Below are 22,488 nucleotides of genomic sequence, written 5' to 3'. Positions count from 1 at the left end.
TTTCATATAAACTTTTGTGTACAACCTTTTTAAAATTCCACCAAGAATAACATTTGCCATTTAGTTATATGAGAACATGTTCAGTAGTGTAGTTTATGGCCTTGATATTTAAGGGAAAGAGATTCTTCCTCCTCCTCATGTTGATTGGTCAGATCTCAGTCACTAGCAAAGAATTTGCCATTTGTTTTCTCCAAAGGGACACCTTTTTCATTGGGAACTTGAGAAATTCAGGTCCCAAGCTTTTCTCACTTCTGTAGATCACACTTAGACTCCCACTTTGAAGGTGCACTTTCCCGTGAAATTTTCTGGGATCCCTTTGAAGTAGCATTTGCCACCTCCCAGGCTCTAAGAGCAGATGGTGCTGTCCGTGGATTCTTCCTGCTGCCTCTTCTCGAAATTCCCCTTCCTCTCCCCGAAGGGAGCAGACGAGCCTCTTAGGACAGGTGCTGTTTCTGTCCGTATGCCTCCTATGTAATATGTGACACGATTCCTACAAGTAAGCTTCCCGCTTCCACTGGGAGCACAAAGTGTGCCTTTGCCCTAAGGAAACCCACTGACGTGCCATCAGGTGTGGGATCGTGCTGCTTTCTGGCACCCATCCAGTGTGGGATGGCCGCAGTCACCTCCAGCTAGACGAGGGCCACATACCAGGATCTCTCGGTCTTGGAGAATTCTTCCAGTGATCTCTTTTAGTGCTTCCCATCAGGTCTTCCTGGCTATTTTCAGTCTATCTGAATAGCTCTGAATTAATTAACGTTTACTTTTAAATTAATATTTTATTGCCTCAGCAAGATGTGAATTTGGTGTTGTTGGAAGAAATTCTAGATTAAGGCTGAAGTCTGCTTAAATTAGTCCATCCGGTCCCTGCCCCTTCTTTCCCCACCGGAAATACAGTACTTCAGTTACCAGTTTTCATGTGTGACTGTCAAGGAGAGGGTGTGTGTCTGAATATGTTTAACACCTGTCTCCTATGGCTGCCCTTCTACCTCATGCTGTTCTCATTCAACGTTATAGTTTGGAGACCATCCATGCTGGTACCCATAGAGTTAGCTCGTACCTTTTAACCTCTGCGGACGGCTTCATAGGTTGGGTGTCCCTGAGTTTATCTCGAACTTCCAGTCATTTCCAGGTTCCCTTTATACCAACCGTGCTGCACTGAGCATCCTTGTACCTGCATAACCTTTGGATGTGTGTGCGAATGCTTCTCTCTGATAGAGAATCCACGGTGCTGTTTATTTTATACATGAAAATCTTAACAGGTTGAGAATTTAAGATGATCAGAGTTTTAGAAATGATGAGCAGAGTGTGGATCGAAGTCATTTTCCCTGACTTCTCCTAACTAGTTGGAGATTCTTTACAAAGTTCTGTAGAGGGTCACTGGGATCTTGGGTGACGTCAAGTCTAGTAAAAGCTCACTCCAGTGAAGTGTTGCTTATTCCAATGAGCTAAGAACGTCAGTCTGAATTAGGGAAAAATCTGTATTTAAGGATGTGATATTTGACCATTTCGAAGTGTACCCAGTGACCCAAACTAACATAACTTGATAGAATTCCTTAAGGGAATCACATTAATGAACAAATTAAGGCACCTAATAATTATTTTTAAGAAAAATGACATCTAAATTGCTCAAGACAGTTATTCTCATCCATAGGCAAAATATTTCCCCTACGTATTTTTTGCATTTTAGCATGCTAGGCAAATGAGTTTTCCTAATTAGAGTAAGATAACCGTAACCACTTTTTTTTCCCCCTGAATGGTGTAAATTAGCAAAGGAAAGTAAAAGGGGTTGACACTTGAGGGCCTGCCCTGTGCCAAGTATGAGGCTTTTAAACATTTTGTCTATTTAATTATCACAACAAGTACAATGAGTCTTATTCTCTCCACTTCATAAATTGAAAAACTGAGGCGCAGAGGACTTTAAAGCAACTCGCTGAAGGTAGCCTATCCGAGTTTGCCGCACTTGAAAGAGTAATAATCCTCATTCTACTGTATTATGGTTTCCTTAAATGGGGTCCTCCAACCTTCTTTGTCAGAATCTTCTGGGATGTTTGCTCATACTGCAGATTCCTTGGCCCCTGAGGGTGGGTCCTGGGATCCTGCATTGAGAAGAAGCTGCCACGTCCTCCATGTGCATTCTGAAGTCCCAGAGCCCCTGTGCCAGGCCGTGGTGACCTCCTTTTGGTGATGTGACAAGCCGTGCCAGAAGAGTGCCTCCACTGCCTGTGGGGATGAGCAGTCCCTGTCACGCCTCTCGTGCAGGGCGCCCATTAGCAGCGCTCCTCTGGGTGGCTTCCTACTACTCACCCGCTCCCGCGGCCTCCTGTTACTTGCGCTGAACTTAGCACGGCTCCTCGTTTGACAAGTCACTTCCAGGAGAGTTGAAATCGTTACACTGCCTAGGGATCATGTTCTAAAAAAGGTTGACCTTTCCGGTGCAAAATCATCAGATCCCAATACGTCAGGTCCTGCATTGTGCCTAACGTGGGTGGAATCTGCATTTTGTATTCTAACCTTGGCTCAAACCAAAAATTAAAAAACAAAATGAGAGAACTGCTTGCAGAAATGATTACTTTCAAAACACTGATAAATGTTTTTATTTTCCTTTCCAGCCCTCCTTTGCCACACTCGCTTGGTGACAGATTTTCTATAAGTCTGCCCCTAATGGCTTCTGACTTTCCCAGAAGTGAGATCAGCGGCCCCTTTCAGCTCTCACCCTGCCACTAAAGACAGGGTTTTGGAAGAGCCAGCAAGGTTCTGTGAGCCCCTTTTTCTCCTCTGCCTTTCTCTTTCTGCATTATTATCTTTTTCTCTCAGCTCCATGAAATTTCTCTTTTCATTCCCCAGCAGCCTGCTTTCGAGGGGCTAGTCCCAGCAAACGGAATAGGAGTTTGCTCGGATGAATGATGTGTGAAGGGGTGTGCTGACGATCCAGAGGGTGTCCTAAACCAGCTTGGATTTGTGTCCTGTTCTGGCAAAAGAGCATCCGTTTTTGTTTTGGTGTTCAGCTCATTCAAGTAAAGAAGGCATTTCCTCTCCTAAAAGGCAGAGGAAAAAAAAAAAAAAAAAGGAAGAAAAAAAAGAAAGACAAAAAAAAATTTAATTTTAACCATTTGCTCCTCTGAAACTAAATATACACCCCCTTCCTCTGTCCTGATTGGACCACTTCAGTTGACAAGTGGACAGGAAAGGAAATATCCTGGACTTAACTGTAAATTAAGTCGCTCTTAATCCAGAAGAGCATTTGAGATTCTGTCCAAGTGTTCAATTTCCCAGGCCGCTGAGGTCTGTGAATTTCTTTTCCCAGCCTCCAGGCTGCTGCAGTACCAGTCAGCATAGCTAATGCAGATAGATCTCCTGCCTCTCCCTCTCCTCCTCCCTCTCCTTTGATTCGATATGAACAGCCTGGTAACTCCGATGCTGGGGAGAAATCTGACATAACTCTGCAGATGGCTAGGTTGCCATGAAACACCTGGGGATTGTTCTTTAAGGAGAAGGTAACATTTATATGCTAATGATTTCTTCCCCACTTCCCTCCTTGTTGCGTTTTTTCCAGGGCTGCCAGTTCCCAAGAAGAGCCCAAAGTCGGTAAGGACTTGTCAGTTACTTGGTGCTCGTTTTGGGGTGGGGTGGGGGGGCTGGTGGTGGGAGGGGACGCTATCTGGCTGGACTTAAATGTGTTTTACAGTGGGTGGAGGAGACAAAAAACCAGGGCTCGTTTTATTAAGTTCTGGGGATCCGTTTGGTATAGAAGGTATTGGGGTTTGTCTTTAACTGTCTAGTGATTTGCAGGCAGGCTGCGGGAGCCTGGATAAAGAATGCATGTTTGGAATCTTCTCTGTATAAATGCATCACAACTCTCATCCCAGTGGATGAGTTTCTTAGATGTTTTAATTTGATACAAACGCTACTGTTTCTTTTGAGGGAAGGAAAAACCAAAAAACTCTACCTGCTTCCTGAGTAGCATTCCTCTCAGCTGGTGTTTCAAGCCATTCGCATGGGTAGATTCCCTCCCTCAGCTTTCTTTTGCACTGGGTGATGAATTATTTAAGGATTTTAAAGCCTGTAGGTTTATGGTAGAATTGCTCAGTCCTGTATATATGCCCATGCTCACATGGAAAATGCCCCAGCCCTGAGAATAAGACATTTCCTTGTTGTGGAAATATCCTTTGTTGTTTTGCCAGCTTTAGTGGTATTGTGCTGCAGGTATAGGAGTCTTTAAAAAAAAAAAATCAATGTTATGCTGTCCTTTCTAATCTGGTTTCCCTGAAGATGCATTACCTAGTCGACATGTTCGCTAATAGCTTTGAGGCTCTAGCGTTTCGCTTGGTGGTGGTGAGCCTTTGCTCCCTGAGCACTGACAACAAATGAAAATGCTACTTAAATCCTCAAAATCTGGAACTCTGATGCCTGTGAAATTGATGTGGTGAAAGAAGCATCCAAAATCATTAACAGTAAGATAAAGAGGGGTGTACTTCCTTGTGGCTTAGAGTATTGGGGGGAGGAGGAATTGACAACCTCTGCCATCCGGGAACGGAGAACTTTAAAACTTTGCAGCTTACAGTGCTGCAGCTGAATTCTTTCCACCTGTCTCGAAGCCTGGCAGCAAGAGGCAGAAGTTTATTCAGGAGATGAGAGAGGGAGCTTCCTGCATTTGTAAACCCTACTCCTAAGTTCTCCAAAGAGAAAAACCTGCAGTAATTGATTGCCGTGGCATGGTGCCATGGTGATGGGAACACGTGACTTCGGGGCTGCTTCCCTTGTCATTTTGTGTTAATGTCCAGGCTGAGAAGTGCTGGTAGGTGTCTACATTGGAACCACAGAGATGCCAAAGCCTGTGTGTGTGTGTCTGTCTGTGTGTCTGTGTGTGTCTGTGTGTGTGTGTGTCTCCCCCTCCCAGGATCACAGTCAGAAACCTATTCAGCCTTCAGAAAAATAGAAGCACATCTGAGAGATGTGTCACATGAGCTTGAATTAGCAACAGTCATCCTTTTCTCTCCTGCAGCCCCAAGCATGCTACCTGAGGCATGGACTTATTTTACACCCTCCACATGGCATGGAGTCTTGACCAGAAGCATATACTGAGGGGGGGGACAGTTTGGCACACACAGCATGACATCGGGTAGCAAGGTGTTCTGTTTCATTTTGCATCCCATTTCAACTTGCTGTGCAAAAAGATTTTTGTAGAGTCATTTGCATCTCTTCTCCCCCAAAGTGTGTTGGAATTCCCCATTGAACTCAAAGGGTATCAAACAGGTACAGAGCTTGCATTCACCAAGTCAGTTAAGAGAATTCCCCATGACTGTTTATTCTGGAGGAAGTCATGTCATGAACAAGCAGCAAACCAATTACTCAGGCTGCATTCCTAGGAAAAAAAGCTCTCTTAATTGCGTTGCCCACAATCTGCTGGCTCTTAATTACCACAAGCTAAGAGACTGGTGTGTTGCTGGGTTAGAAAAGAACCATCCCCCAGCTTGGGGCTTGTCCTTCGCTGGTTTCTCTGCCAGGACAGGGATGATGGCTTTCACAGCACTGCTGGCACACTCTGGCAGCTGCTGTACAAAAGTAGGGGGATATCAGCCGAGGTCTGCTGTTGCCAGTGGACCCTTGCGAACATCTGTGATCAGTGGGAGTTCTGCACAGGTGGGTTGAAAGCTGTTTCCCTTTCCCAGTTTGAAATTTGATGAGGTCCTGCTAGAGAGACAGTTGATGATGGGATTGTTCTGGTAGGGTCGGAGGGAATCCATGGGGAAGCTGGATGACGTGGTTCCGGAAAGTCATTCCTGTGATGACAGGCAGGGCCAGGTGGGCTACGGAATGAAACGCACACCGATTGTGCCTGGGTTGTGATACGCTGAGAGTTACCATTAGCTCTGAGATATACCGTTTGAACCCAGGACCATGTCTGTTCTTTATTCTTAGAGACTTCTGCAATTGTTGGCTTGCTCACGTGACTGACAGCTTCCTTTGCCCTCATATCTTTTTTTTTTCCTATAAAGGTTTTGAATAATTAAGTAGTTGGGTTTTTATTAGAACAGGACTTCTCTTTTTGATCTCGTTTCTCCTCCTGAATAGCCTCTGTAACTTACTCTCAAGCAGCCATTTCACCTGCTAGATTTAGTGTACATGTTAAATTTATGGTTTAAATACTCAAGGGGGACAACGGCAGTGTCTTAATAAAATTTAACTAATTTAATACCTGGACATCCATAGCATCAGGGATTTTTCTGCCAAGTGGCAGAGACAAAAATAAGACGTATTTGCTGTCAGGTTTTGGCCTCACTGGGAAGATGGCTCGGTGGTCCACTTTAATCATCCTGACTGGAAACTGGTTTAACGGAGACTCTTGGTCGAGATCACACACAAGGATTTTGCGTGTGAGCATTGTAAACTCTAAATACCACACCAAACCCTGAATTCTAGGTCAGTGTTCACCCAGGTTTTTTCACTAATTCATTTCCCAACTACTGCTTCCTTTGCTCCCTTCTTTCCTCTGTCCATTTGTCCATTTACCCATCCACCATATATCCATTCATCTATCCGTGCATTTCTCTTTTATCCACTCATCCATTCATCCTTCCATTCAGCAAGTTGGTGTTGAAAAACTACTGAGTGTCAGGTTTGGTGTGAGCCATTGGAAATGACATAATAAATAAGATGGTGCCCTTCTTCTTGGAGCTTATAAATGATTTATTGATTGCTCCTTTCAAAAAAAGGATTTATTGTCACAAATCACTAAAATTTTTTATGCATTTGTTCCATCAACAGATATTTATTGGGTATCTCCTGCATGCCAGACCCAGCGCTAGTATACAACAGGAACTAAAACAGAAAACATTCATGTCCTCATACAACTGGGGAAAGATAAATAGGCAGATCTGTACAGACCCTCCTCATGAGGCCTAAAGTATGATGAGCATATACTTTCAAAAGGTAACAAAGCAGAAATATAACAAAAAACAAGTACTCACATAATAAAACTCATTCGGCTCTTAATGATAATAACTTAAGTGAAGTAGTCATCCAAAGACATAAAAAGCTATAAAAAAATTGAATTAGATACTGTGATAGAGCTATGGAATTCTTCCAAGTTCCCCAGCAGCCTACGCAGCATAGGTAACCACATTATTTACTTAGCTTTTATTTTCAGATCAAAAAAAAAAAGCATAACGTGTTCACTAAGGACACAGTGTTTTCCGAGTTCCTAAAAAAGTTCTCACAGGGACTTCCCTGGTGGTCCAGTGGTAAAGAACCCACCTACCAGTGCGGGGGACCCAGGTTTGATCCCTGGTTGGGGAACTCAGATCCCACATGCCGCGGGGCGGCTGGGCCCGCGAGCCACATCTACTGAGCTCGTGCGCCTCAACTAGAGAGCCGTGTGCTCCAAACTACAGAGCCTATGCACTCTGGAGCCTGTGCACCACAACTAGAGAAGAAAGAACCCGCACGCTACAACTAGAGAGAAGCCCGTGTGCCGCAATGAAGAGCCTGTATGCCACGCCTAAGACCCGATGCAGCCAAATAAATTAACACTTTAAAAAAAAAAAGAGCTCTCACATAAAGTTTTCACATAGGGGACACCAAGTGATGGGCAAGGAAGTGTCCTCAGCAAATGCAGCAAGCTGAAAGGTAGCAACAGTGACAGGTTTCTGTTCCATGGTCCTCTGTCCCTTTCCCGCGGAAGGGATGCTAAGGACATAGCTGACAGCTAGTCATTAAGAAATACGAGGGAGAGATCTTAGACAATGTGCACAGTAAGTGACCCCGGCCTGAATCATCCTGAATGCTGCCTCTTTCTCAAACTCTCCTGGTGGCTTTAGCACCCCAATGCCACTTGTCCCAGATCCAGGGCATAGCAGAACCCACCAAAGCTCCAAGCTACAAGGAAGCAGTGAGAGTAGTAGATGGGAGAAGGCCTAGGGTTACTTAAGTAAGTCTCCTTGCCTCTCATTGCTCACAGCAGCTCATACCCTCAGCCCTTTGGAGCCTTAAAAAATAGAATTTTCTGTTGTATTAGAGTCCATTAAAACATTCAGTATGAACTGAAATTCATTTTCATATCCAATCAGAACTTTCCTTTTCTTCTCCATTAACTCCTCTTTCTTGCCTTTTGGAAGAAATCATTTGACTTAGACCCATAGATGATAAAAGAAAGAGACAAAAAGAAGGACCATCCTCTGCTTTGGCTTGCATTTGAGACTGATTTTCGTGCAACCTTTAATGACATTGGCCTGATACCTCATCAGCACTTGTAGTTTTTCCTGTTGTCCATGTAAATCGCTGCAGTGGCCTTCAGTCTTGGCAGATACATGAACTGTAAATAATTTTGCCTAAAAAATGGATTGATTTGTCATTTTTAAGCCACATGAATTCTTTTCATCATTTAAGCTAAGTGCTGTCTGTATTCATTTGCTCTTCCGAGCAAATATTTTCAGCTCACTTTATAAGTACCTCCGTTTTGAAATCATTCTGTGAAATACTAATGAGCTGACTTTTTTCCCCATTTCCATTTATAAAATCCATTGCATCTTCCCACTTTCTCTGGCCTGTCAGTAATAAGGAAATCATTTGTTTTACGAAGGTTGCTGCAGTTTTGTTTTACATGGTCTTATGACACAAGTTCACAGCCAGATGTGGCCAAGGATTTCTGTGGAGTTTTCAAAATTGAAATCGTTTCTTTTTTCCTAGTTGGCCCTGATTTGATACTCAGAAGTAAAAATCTTGCTTCAAAAATATCCACATAGTGACAACAGCTAGTGTTGGAGACATTCAACTCGATATATGGTCCTCCTTTCCAAGCGTTATTCAAGCTGGAGGTGGATAGTTGTGTTTCTGAGAACTCCTCCTCCCTCCCGCTTCCCCCTTCCCCCTTCCCCCTTCCCCTTCCCCCTTCCCCTTCCCCTTCCCCCTTCCCCTTCCCCTTTCTGCCTTCCCCCTTCCCCCTTCCTCCTTCCCCCTTCCGCCTTCCCCTTCCCCCTCCCCTTCCTCCTTTCCTTCCCCCTTCCCCCTTCCCCTTTCCCCTTCCCCCTTCCCCCTTCCCCTTTCCCCTTTCCTCCTTCTCCCTTCCCTCTTCCCCTTTCCCTTCCCCCTTCCCCTTTCCCCCTTCCCCTTTCCCCTTTCCCTTCCCCCTTCCCCCCTTTCCCCTTTCCCCTTCCTCCTTTCCCTTTCCCCCTTCCCCTTTCCCCCTCCCTCTTCCTCCTTCCCTTCCCCCTTCCCCCTTCCCCCTTCCCCTTCCCCCTTCCTCCTTTCCCTTGCCCCTTGCCCCTTGCCCCTTTCCCCCTTCCCCCTTCCCCTTCCCCCTTCCCCTTCCCCCTTCCCCTTCCCCCTTTCCTCCTTCTCCCTTCCCCCTTCCCCCTTCCCTCTTCCCCTTTCCCTTCCCCCTTCCCCTTTCCCCTTTCCCCCTTCCCCCTTCCCCTTTCCCCTTTCCCTTCCCCCTTCCCCCTCCCCTTTCCCCTTCCCCTTCCCTCTTTCCTCCTTCTCCCTTCCCCCTTCCCCTTCCCCTTTCCCCCTTCCCCTTCTCCCTTCCCCTTCCACCTTCCCCCTTCCCCTTTCCCCTTCCCCCTTCCCCTTCCCCTTTCCCCTTTCCTCCTTCCCCCTTCCCCCTTACCCTTCCCCCTTCCCCCTTCCCCTTCCCCCTTCCCCCTCCCCCTTCCTCCTTCTCCCTTCCCCTTTCCCCCTCCCCCTTCCCCCTTCCCCTTCCCCTTTCCCTTCCCCCTCCCCCCTCCCCCCTTCCCCTTTTCTTACTCCTCCTCTCCCCCATGCAGCCTTTCAGCAATGCCTATCAAATCTGGCACCAAAATATCTTTTGACTTTACTTGTCCCTCCCCCTTGTCATAGCTTTTCCCCTTGTATAAGCCACCCGGGGTCCCTCATCTAGTCTGCACAGTAGCTTCCTGACTGGCTCTCTGCTTTTGTTCCCACCCACATCAACCTATTCTCTAGACAGTAGCCAGACCAAACTTTCTGGAAATAAGTTGGCTCCTGGCACATCCGTGCTTTAAATTCACTAATGGATTCCTCCTCCCCAGAACTAAGAGTGAAACCCAAACTCCTTAAAGTAGCCCACAAGGCCCTTGCATTATTTGGTCTCCAAGTTCCTCTCAAGCCACGCCACCCCCTGCTGTGCCACACTAGCTACCTCTCTGCTCTCCAAACAGGCCAAGCTCACTTTTGCTTTGCAGACTTGGCACATGCTGTTTCCATTAATGGAATGTTCTTCCAGAGGCTTCTCCCTATTACTAACCTTAAGGACACTGCAGTGTGTTGTCATCAGTCTGTCATTATTATTTGATTAATATTCCATCTCCACACATACACACACCTAGATACATAGGTACAAATTCTCAGGTACTATCTCTTTCTTACTTACACATTGTATTTTTCAGAATCTGGCTCATAGCAGGTGATCAGTGTGTATTTATTGGATGAGGGAATAAATGTATTGCAGGTTACTTAAGAGGGGCCATTCTGGATGTGCTATCATTGATGGATTGCGCCAGCCATGTTCTTAGCATGCATAGAATTACTTTAACAGACTTGCAAGTGTATCTTTATTAATGCTTATTTGAGGGCCAGTTTCTCACCTAGAAAAATGAGGTGAGAGACAATCACATTTGGTGCAAGTCGGATCCTGTGTTCAGCAGTGAATTTGTCCTCATGGCCCAAGTGTTCTGGGAGGGAATCCAGACTGCTGCAAAGGCATATGAGGTGACTTTAAGTTGAGAGCTATATAAACATGGCTTTCCTCCTGGACAGTTCTGGACCCTAACCAAATAAAAGATAATGTCATATCTAATTAACGTGTTCTCAGAAAATAAAAAGGCATATTTTGAACTTTTCTACACACACAGAACATAGCTTCAAAAAGCTTAGGTGCCAGGATACTAAATACAGAATGCATTTTCAAATTAAGTCATTTTCATAATTGAACTTGAGAGGAAACTTAAAGCGAGGTTAAATCTTATCAGGGAAAAATCCAGAAAGTTTCCGGATGCTCATGTGTTTGGCCCGTGAGGGTGGGTTAGAACATGCGTTTAGCGATGGGTTAGCGCTGGCCTAGTGTTCAGAGCATGTTCTCAGGATGCTGCTGTACTTCTGTTTTCCAGATTTAGGAGCAAAGTTTAGATGGCATTCAGAGGGGATGCAGAGGTGCAGTTTGATGGAGAGGCAGTTTTGTAGACTCTGTCCAGACTGTATCCGTCATTTTGTGATAAATTGGACCTAAATGCGTCCTTTATGGGGAAGGTGAGAAAAGGGGATAAAAGTTCTTAAATGGCCCAAGCCGTTTCTGGTAAACTTCATTTGCACCCTCTGGTTATGGCGAAGCTGTCTCTTCATTTAAACTTGAGATTTCCAGGTCCTCGGTGTCAGATTTGTTACACTGGGACAGCCATCGAAGGGTCTTGGAAACCCCTGAGGTGATGTACAGAGTCTGTGTGCATGCATTTGTGGGCGTGTCTGTAGAAGCACCTGTGCATTCGCTGCTGGAGAAAGGTCCAGACTCTCTCAGTGGGACAGGGTTGCCGGTAAGGTGTTTCTCTCCTGTTCAGGAAGAGGCAGTGATTGGAAGAGGTTACATTTCAAGAGGTTACCGAGTATCCCCAGGAAAGGAAGAAGAAGAAGATTGTGCGGTTGCCCTCAGGTAATCCCGCAGTGCGGCTCACAGGATCCTGGTGAGGCTTTGTGAAGAGGAACCTCTACACGAAGGAGACTGGAGCTTCCACGGTCAGAGACTGACTCTAACCATGAAATGAACTTAGTGTCAATGGACTGACCCCACATCTAGCATTTGCTACTCATCTGAAAAACCAGGCGAGGGTGGTCATTTGAAGAGAGGGATGAAACTCTCATGGTTAATCCAGAGGCCCTTCATCTATTGAATTATTTGCTTTCACTTTTAAAATATCTTCTTCCTGCCCTTCCAAGAGGAGAGCGGACACAAAACACTGCCAAAATGTAAAAAATAGAAAGTAACAGTCCCATTAATTCTCCTTACCAAGGTTCATTTCTAAATGAAAACAGCTTTACATTTGGTCTTGATTATAAAAAACATTCTCTGTACATTATAGAAATAAGAAGTAGGCAGTACAGGAAAGTATAAGAGGGAGAAAACCCACCCAGAGCCCATCTTTTTTTCTATTTATGCTGAGGTGTGTACACTACACATGCTTGTTTATAATGGAGACCCTTACAAAGACCACGGTGAAGAGGAAGACAAATTCCCACGCTCGTGCAAAAGGGAATGGGGATTGTATCCTTCGTTAATGTCTTTCTGACTCTGAAAATCTTCAGCATGTCTCCAGGGGAAGCAAGAAGGCAGGTTTTGACCTTCTTAGGGAATAGAAAGGGGATAGCTGGCCCTGAGAGCCGAATTCACTTTGGAGAGGACCCTGTTGGAAGTTGGCAGAACCAGGTTCTGTCCCAAGTCTTCGGAATGCGGATCCATCCAAGGCTGAGCGGAGCCCTTGATCCTCAAAAGGGAACGCTGTGATGTGGGGTAATGGAGATGGTTGTCCCTGTCCAAACATCAGTGTGTTTTCCTGACCTCTTCACCCAGAGTATGTTGTCCCCTTGAGTCTGAGTGAATTAAGCCCCTCATATAGCTGGTTCTCAAGACCTCTTTGCTAGTTTAGAATATGGTCCTCACATCTCTCCCGCAGGCACATCAAGTATAATTTTAAAGAGTCTATCTTACCTTCATGAAATACATGCCCAATTTTCGACTTTGAATCCTTGCTAAAACCTATCTTCAGATCTGTGATCTGAACAGTCAAGGGAAAATGAAGTTTTTGTCCTCCTTGGCCTTACTTCAATGCTTACTTCAAAGCAAGGACTGGAAGGGAAGGAGTAGAGGGACCTGAGAAGTAAATGAATGGGACCTTGGAAATTTCCACGGAGATGTGAATGGAAGATGGAGGCTACCTGGGGGAGAGAATAAGGAAGAATGGTATGATAGGACTGATTGCAAGACTGAGGGCAAGATTTTGACACTATAAAGACCTTTAGGGAACTAGAATGTCTATGTCAGAGATCTTATATACTACTCAAAAATCATAAGCTATACAGGATCTATAAGACAGGCCGGAGATGCCCCTTTACAATGCTCTGAAGCAGTTAAGTGTAGTGACATGGTGTCTGTTGTGTGAGAGACAGGACTTCAGGATTTTTCTTTTGAATGGGGGGAACTAAACACCTGGGCTTACCACATCTTTCATTGGAGAAAATAAGAGCTGAAATTATTTTATTTCCCATGCAGTATTTTTCCTCTGACTAGATTTTGCTGTTGATTCAATGGCCCTTCCAACAAAGAGCATCTCCTAAAATGGGAAGGGTCTTTAGCTGAGCAGAATTTAAGGAGCAGGAACCTCCTACTTATTCTACTGAAATTGAAATGAAATTCTTTGCCTTTGACTACTACTCGGAGTTTGGACAAGTTGCAAATCTAAGAAGGCTGACCCCCCAAGGTCAACCCATATATAAAGTTGGATCTTGGTTTTCAACCAACAGTAGTATCAGGAGATCAAGAGGTGTAATGCGATGTCTGCAAAACTGATTCACTAAGAATTATGAAAGCTCTTCAGACAATGGTTTTTTATATACTTGTAAGTACAAGTGCACACATAATGCTAGGCATGATTTTTTAAAGATCTGATCTATGTTTCTTACAGGCTAGCAGGACTGATGGTAAATCCTTAGCAAGAAGTTGGGTATTTTACTACTGAAAAAGGGAAAATGTGGAGTCCCAAGGAGCATTTTTAGCCCTGATCCTATTTCTTCTGGATATTCTAGCTTTCCACTTAAACCACGCATGGTATTCTGTGTCACATGTTTGGTTTAAAAATGAAGATGTTAAAACGAGTACATTTCGTAATAAATGAGCCCAGTGACTTAGCTGAGAACCTGTGATGAAAATTGGATTTGTTTTCTGCTCCAACCCTGAAAGCGGTATGGTTTACCATGATGTCCTTCTGGCTGGTCCACCCCTCTATCTGTCTGCCAGTCCCCAGCGGATTTACCTGCATTCAGCATGAGCCGAAGGTGGAAGCCAAAATGTTGCTGATAAATTTATGTATGTGTGCGCAGAAGTGCTGAACAAAAACCAGCTGATGAAAACACCCACTCCGGGAACCAATAATAATCTCTTCTTGCCCCTCTCACTCGCTTCCTTTCAGCAACCACTGGAAAGAAAAGACAGCCAGAATAGCTCCCAGCACAGCGCTGCCAGCCACCGAAGCCTGCACACAGCCTCTCCCGGCCACGGCACACAGGTGCTACCCGAGTTCCCACCCGCCGAGGCCCCGGCTCCAGACCAGACTGACAGCTCTGGGCAGAAAAAACCAGATCCTTTTAAAATCTGGGCCCAGTCCAGGAGCATGTATGAAAACCGACGTGAGTAGCACCCTGGCTCCTGTCTTCCCTGGACTCCGCCGCAGGGCTCCAGCTCTCTTCTTGAGGCTTATTGAGAATAGGTTGTCAGTGTGTGAACAGGAGAGAGGTGAATCCAGGTGAGAGGTGACAGCATCTCAGAGCAGTGATAGAATCTGCTGGATATTCACTGAGGCCCCGTTACGTCTTCTGTTTGGGCAGGTGGGGTAGTCGTGGATGGTCCTCAGATGAAGGGCCTGGGTAAAATGGATTTATTTTTCCTCTCCATTAAAAGAAGTGGCCAAAAAAAAAAACAAAAATAAGTGGCCGATAAGTGCTGCTGCCCCGTTAATTCTTCCCTACATGGAGATGGTGGCCTCCTCTGAGCTCCTGTCTCGTGAAACAGCTCTGATATACAATAGAACATAAATACGATTGGTTTGGATTGCAGGAGTGATGAGAAGAAATTAAATGCTTTCTTAGTGGTCTCGGTTTTTAAGAATACTGGTAATTTTTTTTTAAACGTTATCAGTCTTTCTAAACATTCCCCTTAAAAAGAAAAAAAAAGAGTAGTGAGTGGTTTGTGTTTTAATCATTTATACTGTGGTTAAGTATGTTCCTTTAGCTTCACCTTTTTGAAAAATATGACCTAGTGATGTCATACATAGTACCTTTTGGGCTGTTATAGACCGGGTAATCCCTTCACATTTAATGTTTTACTTTTTATTATGAAATGATTTCCAAAAACTATTCACTGTAAACAGTATTCACTTATCTTCCTGTTACCAATCAGAGTTCCTAAAATGCTTTCATCTTAGGGGATACAAATGGGCCGTTTTTGTTTGTTTTGGCGGTTGCTCTCACTGACCTTTTCTTCTGAGTATGATTGGTTGGGATGAAGCATCTATGAAGAACATGCACTTCATTTTCCCTTTTTGTCATAGGATAGGAGAGAATGATTAATGAGGGAGGAGGCCGGGTTTGCTGAAGGGTCAGATTCAAACTGGAAGAGAGAAGACAAGCATTCTGCCTTTCCTCTTGGTCCCCAGCCCCCTCAGCACAGGTTTCATTTGGAGCCACACCTGTGGTTCTCTTAGCAAAGCCCTGTGGAGGGCCAAGGCATGGGGGGTGGGGTGGGGGAGTGGGGGGGACACTGCAGCCACCCACCCACCCCCTTGGACTTGGCTGTGAAGCATTTTACTTGCTGGCTGGAGCCACTCCTCTGTGACCCAAACCAAACAGGGGAGTGAGAACAGCATCCCTGCCTGAGAAGGAAAGTGGCCCACACTTCTGGGTGCAAGTCAGCACTTAGGAGGCACGAGGCATGACTGGAGTCTTGGTGATGATCAAGTTTTAGAAGTCACCGAGGCTCCCTCTTTGCTTTTCCTCTTCAAGGAAGAGATATCATTGCCTTCTTACTACCATAGTGCGTGGAATTAAGTAGGCTGTTTGACTAAGGCTTCACTGTGCTGGCAAAAGCCTGATAACTTGAGAAGGGGTTTATTTAGTCCCTGGACTAGAAAGACCCCTGAGTACACCTCACTCCGGGCCAGAGGAAATGAAGTTCCATTTGGAACATCCCTTGTAAGCAGTAGTCGCTAAGCATGAACCTGGTGTCTGTTCTCACTGTGTCTTCTCACTAATTGGAATGATTTCATGGAAGAAATGTTTTCCAAAGAGGAATATTTTCACATTCCCTTCACATTTCTCTTTAATCATGCAGGTCCTCCAATCAGTGACCCAACTTCAGTTGATGTGGAGATAACTGCTTTGTTGACTATGCCCCTGCTTTTCTCAGTAGAGTACACATTTATGACTGAGTTTCCCATGTATGAATCTTTTTGCAATAAAGTAAATCAGGTTCTGAAGTGCTGGTGTGGGCCTCATGGACTGACAGACAATTCTAATGCACCCAAAGAATAGGAGGCTGTAGCTCAGATGGCATTTTTACCTTGATGGAAGCAGTATTTCTTCAGAATTTGGTATTTAATCCATTTTTTTAAAAAGTTTTCACCAGAAAAAAAATAAGAAAAATATGTAATTCTGCCACAGCCAGCTGCTCTAAGCATTGAATGAGAGGCAGACTGAGATATTTGTAATGGTGCCAGTTTAGGCCTTAACTTTCTTGAACATCTAAGGAACAGGATCTAGCAGCACAAATGAGAATCAGGTTTTTTTGCTGATTAGACGCTCCATAATTGAGTGATTGTAGCAACCTGACCGATGTTAAAATTCACATAGATTTCTTCCTCACCACTAAATCAGGATAATGATGAGACTTTTCCCTCCATGATAATTATTCAGTATCTGTCACAGATTTTCTTTTTTTCACAGTACCTATGAATGAACCTACGTCAATCTTGTCTTTTTTTTTTAATCTTGTCTTTTAATCAGTATTTGGCTTTATCCCAGAGCAGTTTCTGCCATTCCCTTAGGCTGTTTTTTTATCTTGTCTTTTGGAAAAAAATGAAAAAGTAAAGCATGTAGCCTCATTAGATGTGATTCCCTGCCCCTCTCCCCAAGACATATTAAAATGAGCAAAGTACTCCAGGAAAAAAACCAAGAAAATTAAAGTCGGCAGTAACATCTTAATTGTACCCTTAATTTCCTTTTTTGGGAAAATATATTTTCCTCATATTTCATTTTATTGTAAAGGACAATGTGAAGATTCTTAACAAAGTCTCTGATCCAGTTCCTTCACATGGTCTGAATACTGTGCAAAATATAGCATTCTTGATGTGGCCATCTGTCAAAACAGCAGTGTCCAGTTGAATCAATCTGAATTACAGATGTGTTAATAAATCCCTCTGAAGAGCTTAAGTGTTCAATTAAGAACATGCATGGGTGGTGGTGGTGGGTTGAACTGGGAGATTGGGATTGACATATATACACTAATATGTATAAAATAGATAACTAATAAGAACCTGCTGTATTAAAAAAATAATAAAGTAAAATTCGAAAAAACCCGAGATTTATTAAAAAAAAAAAAAAAGAAAGAAAAAGCATGCTTGGAAGTCCTTTAAAAGCCATGTTGCCTGTTTGTATTTTCTCTAGATAACATGGCAGTTGTGTACATCTTTTAAAAATGGCATCGATACAATCTTATTTATAAGTGTTCAGGAAGAGCAGCTAGTACCCACTAGTGTTTACTGTGAAACAAAATCTAAAGCTTGCAGTTCAAACTTTGCCTGTTCACAAAAGAGTTGGGAAAGAAAAATGACAAAGCTGTCATTTTAACCAGCGTACACGTGTCCCTCGAGAGAGACATGCTTAATGGTCTGGAATTGGTGTACAGCTCCTTTATCATAGTTTAAGGAGCTTGGGTGTACGTCTAGATTTTAAGAGCTATTATGACAGTTCTTATTTGTGTATTTGTTCAGCTCTTGGCCAGATCTGATGATTTGTGTCACTAAACAAAAGACTATTTTGGTTGAACTGCCCTAGAATTCATCTGAACAGGTTTTAGCCCAAGAATTAATCCCACCAGGAACTTGATACTATTTTAAATAAACACAGTAATGTGGCTGTGACAAAAGTATGCTTGAATTTTTTCGAAAGGAAATAAGGGGTTAGGCAAATCTCAAGTTCATGACATGATTCAAACAAGGTCATAAGAGAATGGGTACTTCACGGTATAATTAAATAGGAAGAGTCTAAGATGGTAAAGGTAGTTCTGTGAAATTCTCGGTGGTACAGTTGTAAATTCTAGCTTTTTGACAAGAGAAGTACGGTGGGAAAAAAAAAGAATCAAACCATAGTCTTTTAAAATCCACAGCAGCCTTGACCTTTATTGTGAGAGCTTAACTGCACCTTCCTTATCAATCAAAACTAAATTAAAATGAACTAAGAGAAAACACGTACATTCAGCTTTGCAAAATTGTGACATTACTATTCCAGCTATGTCACCTTCGCCTGCATCGGGATTGAGCAAGGGTGAAAGAGACAAAGAAATCAATTCCACGAATTTTGGAGAATGTCAGAGTAAGGATCTGCTGAAAACTTTCATTTCTCCATTATTACTCATCCTGTTTGATGTTCCCATTGGTCTAGGGGGCTAGAAAGAAACTCAGAAAAAGGAGGGAAGAAAGAGGGATGCCATGAACAGAAGTGTTTGGGGTGTTTTTATTGACCAAGGCTAGAGCAAAGACAAGATGAAATTAAAAGTGATGGGCATTTTTTAGCCAAGTCTGCAAATGTGTTGTGTGTCTGTAGTAATAGAGACGCCAGGGGAGATCTCTGCAAACATGGTGATTCCATTTTTTCTAATTATCAAAGGAAGTCTTTTGACTGCTTTATTGGGTCACTGGTGGAATTACCAAAGGAAATGAGCTGCTCTGATTGTCCCCTGTGCCGGGGCTGAGAAGTGAAGAGAGCTGGATGAGATTTTCTTAGCTCTTCTTGATTTAGTCTCAAAAAGGGGGGGGGGGGTGATAGTAATATCAGAAAGATGGTTCTACCCTGCTGCCTCCTGAAAACTTAATTCTAATAAAATCTGCCTGAAATAAAGAAGAGAACAAAAAATGTTTGGGGGGAATAGTTTAGAAACTTTAGTGCCCTTGCTAAGAAGGGACAGCAGAGGACAAAGAAGAGAAACATCATTCTATAATTCTCTAATATGTTTCGGTACTGATTGATCACCAAAGTTATATATTTAGAACATGGCATTTGGTTCGTAGAAGAATATAATTGTCGAGATGCCCAAGTTCAAGGACCAAAAGACTTTCTTTGTAACACATCTGTGTTTGTGTGTGTTTTCCTGAAAGGCTCATCATTGGCATCTTCTACATCCTTGGTGTCTGTCATTGGGCATCTTCGTTTTCAATAGGAGGCTTTTTAAATAAATTTGCCGTCTGTTTGTTAATTCTCAGAGGAACAATTTTTTTTCCAATGGACTGAACTGTATGATAAGCCTAAGTCTGTTGGCCATAATTGCCCATCCCATGGTGGCTTACTCCTAACTGAGCAATAAAAGGCAGAAACTTGCTACATTTGGTGACACTGTAGGATGGGCAGGTGTTCCTGTGTTAAATGATGCTGCAGAAAAAATTGGTCTGAGCTGGAGGTCTCTGCAGAGGTCTTTCCCTTGTTCACAGAAGGGCTCATCAGATTTCAAGCACTCTGCCAAGAACCTAGTGCTGGCTGGAAAGCACCCGTGGTCTGTTTTGGTAATAATCCTCCAGCTTGAGTGAACCAAAGACGACGGAGACTCACCCTGATTTAATTTGTTGTTTCAATGAGGCTCTTGAAACAATAGCCAGCTACTCAAACAGAAAGAAAATATTGTTACCTTAGCATGCTGAAGAAAATACCATTCTCGAATTGTGTCCCGTGCTGTAGCCTAACTCCATGTACCATGGCATCTTACAGCTTAGCCTCAGCAATTATAATAAAAAAGCATTGGATAAGAAGCTCCCTTGAAAGCATGGCATTAAGATAGCTCAAGCACGAATATTCGATTCTCTGACTGGTGCTTACGTGTTCATTTAGTTTCTTCTCTCTCGGCATACATTTTAAGCTCGTGGGTGAGTCCCGAAAAAGGGACATCTCTCGCTAGCTTGAAGTCTAAACAACCACCTTCTTCTTCCCTATTCCACTGTCCAAAATCAGAGAAGATGGGAATTAAGTTCTCAGTACATACACAACTCCTTCAGCCCCAAAGCCAAGGAATTAAAGAAACCAGAAATTCTGCAGAACAGTATTTGAAAATCTCCTTTAGGATTCATGGCCACTAAATTATATTTTTTTTCTTTAAATAAAAGATTTGTCATTTTACAGACTGTAAAACTTAAACACTTACTTAAACACTAAAATATTAAGTAAGAATTAAATAGAAGTACCCCTTTTTTTATTACTTTAGTTAAGTAACAGAGTGTTATATAGGACAATCTCATGTACAGTAAGCATGTTCTTAAGGAAAATACTTTTAAAAAAAATGAGATTTCCATTTGAAAGCCCTGGACTATTACTGAATTTTAAAAGTAAAATATCAAGCTGTTAGATAATAAATGAATACTTATAGTGGTGAAATATTATAGGCAAATACTGGAATAAAGCACTTATTTTAGTGATGAAATATGGTTCACAGATATAGGACAATTTTGTTCTCACCAGTGATCTTAAGGATATAGAAGGCTGACTACTTTTTCATAATAGCAGTGAAATCATAGTAAATTTTATAAATTTGGAAATATTAGGATGTTTGAGAGTAACTCTTTTGGCAAAAATGATCTAACAGATCATATTCTTGGCATTGCTAGTCTTGATTACTTTAAGGAAAAAAAGAAGTGATTTTCTTTTTTTTAATTGAGAACACTTTTTACCTCAAGCTGTTTTCTTGCATCTTCTAGTTGATAACATCAGGCACTTAACAGGTCTTCTAAATCCTCGGAGCCAACCTCTACTTCAGAGGTCACTCTGACAGCATGAGCTCCTTCCTCAGACATGGGCACCCACTTTGTGATGCAGAGCCTGATGAGTTTAATTTATTTAATTCCTCTTGCAACAATACCCAGGAGAGTGGTGAGTGCTGACTGCAGCCTTCATCAGGGATAATGGCTTGATTAGGAATTATCAAACAGTGATTAGTCCTTTGAAAAAAATCTTAAGGCTCAATGACTATTCCTACCATTAACTTTCACCCAGTGTCCTCTGTTATTGCACCCGTCCAGATTATTTTGTTTACTTGTGTGTATTGGAACGCTGTCGTCTGCTCAAACACCATCAGTATCGGTCCTGTTAACTGTGTTCGCCTTAGGGCTCTGATTCCTTTTATCCGAGAAATAATCTCTCTCTTCCTCATCCCTCTCTGCAGTTCCAGATTATCAAGAACAGGACATCTTCCTCTGGAGAAAAGAGACTGGATTTGGATTTAGGATTCTGGGTGGCAATGAACCAGGGGAACCTGTGAGTCTTTTGTCTCCCTGCCCCTTGCCCCCCATCCCACCCTACCCCGCACCACCCCGTGCAGTTTTCTAAGACTTCAAAGCAAATTGGCAGCAGTGACAAATCACCAAGATCTGAGTCCCACCAGATGCACCCGTGTTTCGTCTTTTTTTTAAATTTTATTGGAGTATAGCTGATTTACAATGTTGTACTAATTTCTGTTGTACAGCAAAGTGATTCAGTTGTATATAACTATAAATATAATTATATATATATATATATATATTCCCTGACTGTTTCATCTTAAGCACTAGGGGTTATTCTTTGGATTTTGTGAACTCTTTCTGTCTTGATAAAGAAGGGACTAGATCCTTTCTAAAAAGTGTGTGTTTGTGTTTGTGGAAAGCGGCAGCTGCAGCGTCTGGAGCTCCCCCTCAGAGAAAAGGGAACCGAAAAGCAAAATAGGAATAGACATCAACTGGGAATACAGTGGCTTGACCCTTCTGGCCAATTCTGTTAAATCTGCCAGCAGGTAGTTGGCTTTGTATATTGAGTAGCTGGGACAGAGAGCGCTTGACAAGGCATTATGAAAGGTTAGAGAAAGTAGGACCACGCTCTTTACAAAATTAGGGAAAGAACCCTGAACAAGGATCAGGAGACATTTAACCTCTCCAGGCCTCATCTTTAGAATAAATTGAGGAGAACGTCACAGGATTCTTTTGAAAGGGGAAAAGAGAACTAAAGATAAGTATTGTTCATTTCCTCATCACAGTAAAAATAGCTGTTGTTTCTTGAGTGTTTACTATGTGCCAGGTGCTATGCTAAAGGCTTCTAACACCCATTCTTCTCATGTATCCATCAAATCTATGAATCTGTCCCATTTTTCAAATCATGAAATAAAGACACCGAAAGGTTAATGAACCTGCCTGGCATCGCAGACTTAGTAAATGGAGGGACTGGAAAGGGTGTGATTCCAGAGTCCATGTTCTTAAGCACTCTTCTGTCAAAGTTCTTTGTAAATGATAAATGCCATGTAAAGATCGCTGTAGCATCATTATCTAGAGAGAAGGCAAGCAAGGCACAAATATTTTAGCTAAAGTTTAGTGAATGGTTAGTATAACAACAGCAAGACACGAAATATAAAGACCTGCTCTGCATGCAGGTGCTATAGACTATGAAAACAGGGATGCCCAACCAGACTTGGCTTGATTCATCCCTTCATTTAACACCACTTATCATGCATTC

At 43.0% G+C, this 22,488-nt stretch overlaps 1 protein-coding gene across 15 annotated transcripts in view; it reads left to right on the top strand.

The window, feature by feature from the left end:
- Positions 1-22,488, top strand: part of MAGI1 (membrane associated guanylate kinase, WW and PDZ domain containing 1) — a 623,112-nt gene that overhangs the window by 573,069 nt on the left and 27,555 nt on the right. For 13 of the 15 annotated variants that reach the window (XM_027121335.1, XM_027121326.1, XM_027121331.1 and 10 more), the window contains 3 exons: positions 3,554-3,585; positions 14,169-14,385; positions 21,173-21,264. In XM_027121335.1, the coding sequence (XP_026977136.1) occupies positions 3,554-3,585; positions 14,169-14,385; positions 21,173-21,264 (341 nt within the window). Of the gene's footprint in view, positions 1-3,553; positions 3,586-14,168; positions 14,386-18,258; positions 18,343-21,172; positions 21,265-22,488 lie in introns of all 15 variants that reach the window. The other 2 variants (XM_027121332.1, XM_027121333.1) reach the window with 1 other exon arrangement.

Source organism: Aethalodelphis obliquidens, unplaced genomic scaffold, assembly GCF_003676395.1.
Source record: "Aethalodelphis obliquidens isolate GAN/ISIS:26980383/991018 unplaced genomic scaffold, ASM367639v1 scaffold22, whole genome shotgun sequence".
In the NCBI taxonomy this organism is placed as follows: Eukaryota; Metazoa; Chordata; class Mammalia; order Artiodactyla; family Delphinidae; genus Aethalodelphis; species Aethalodelphis obliquidens.
This window is presented reverse-complemented; position numbering and strand designations above follow the sequence as displayed.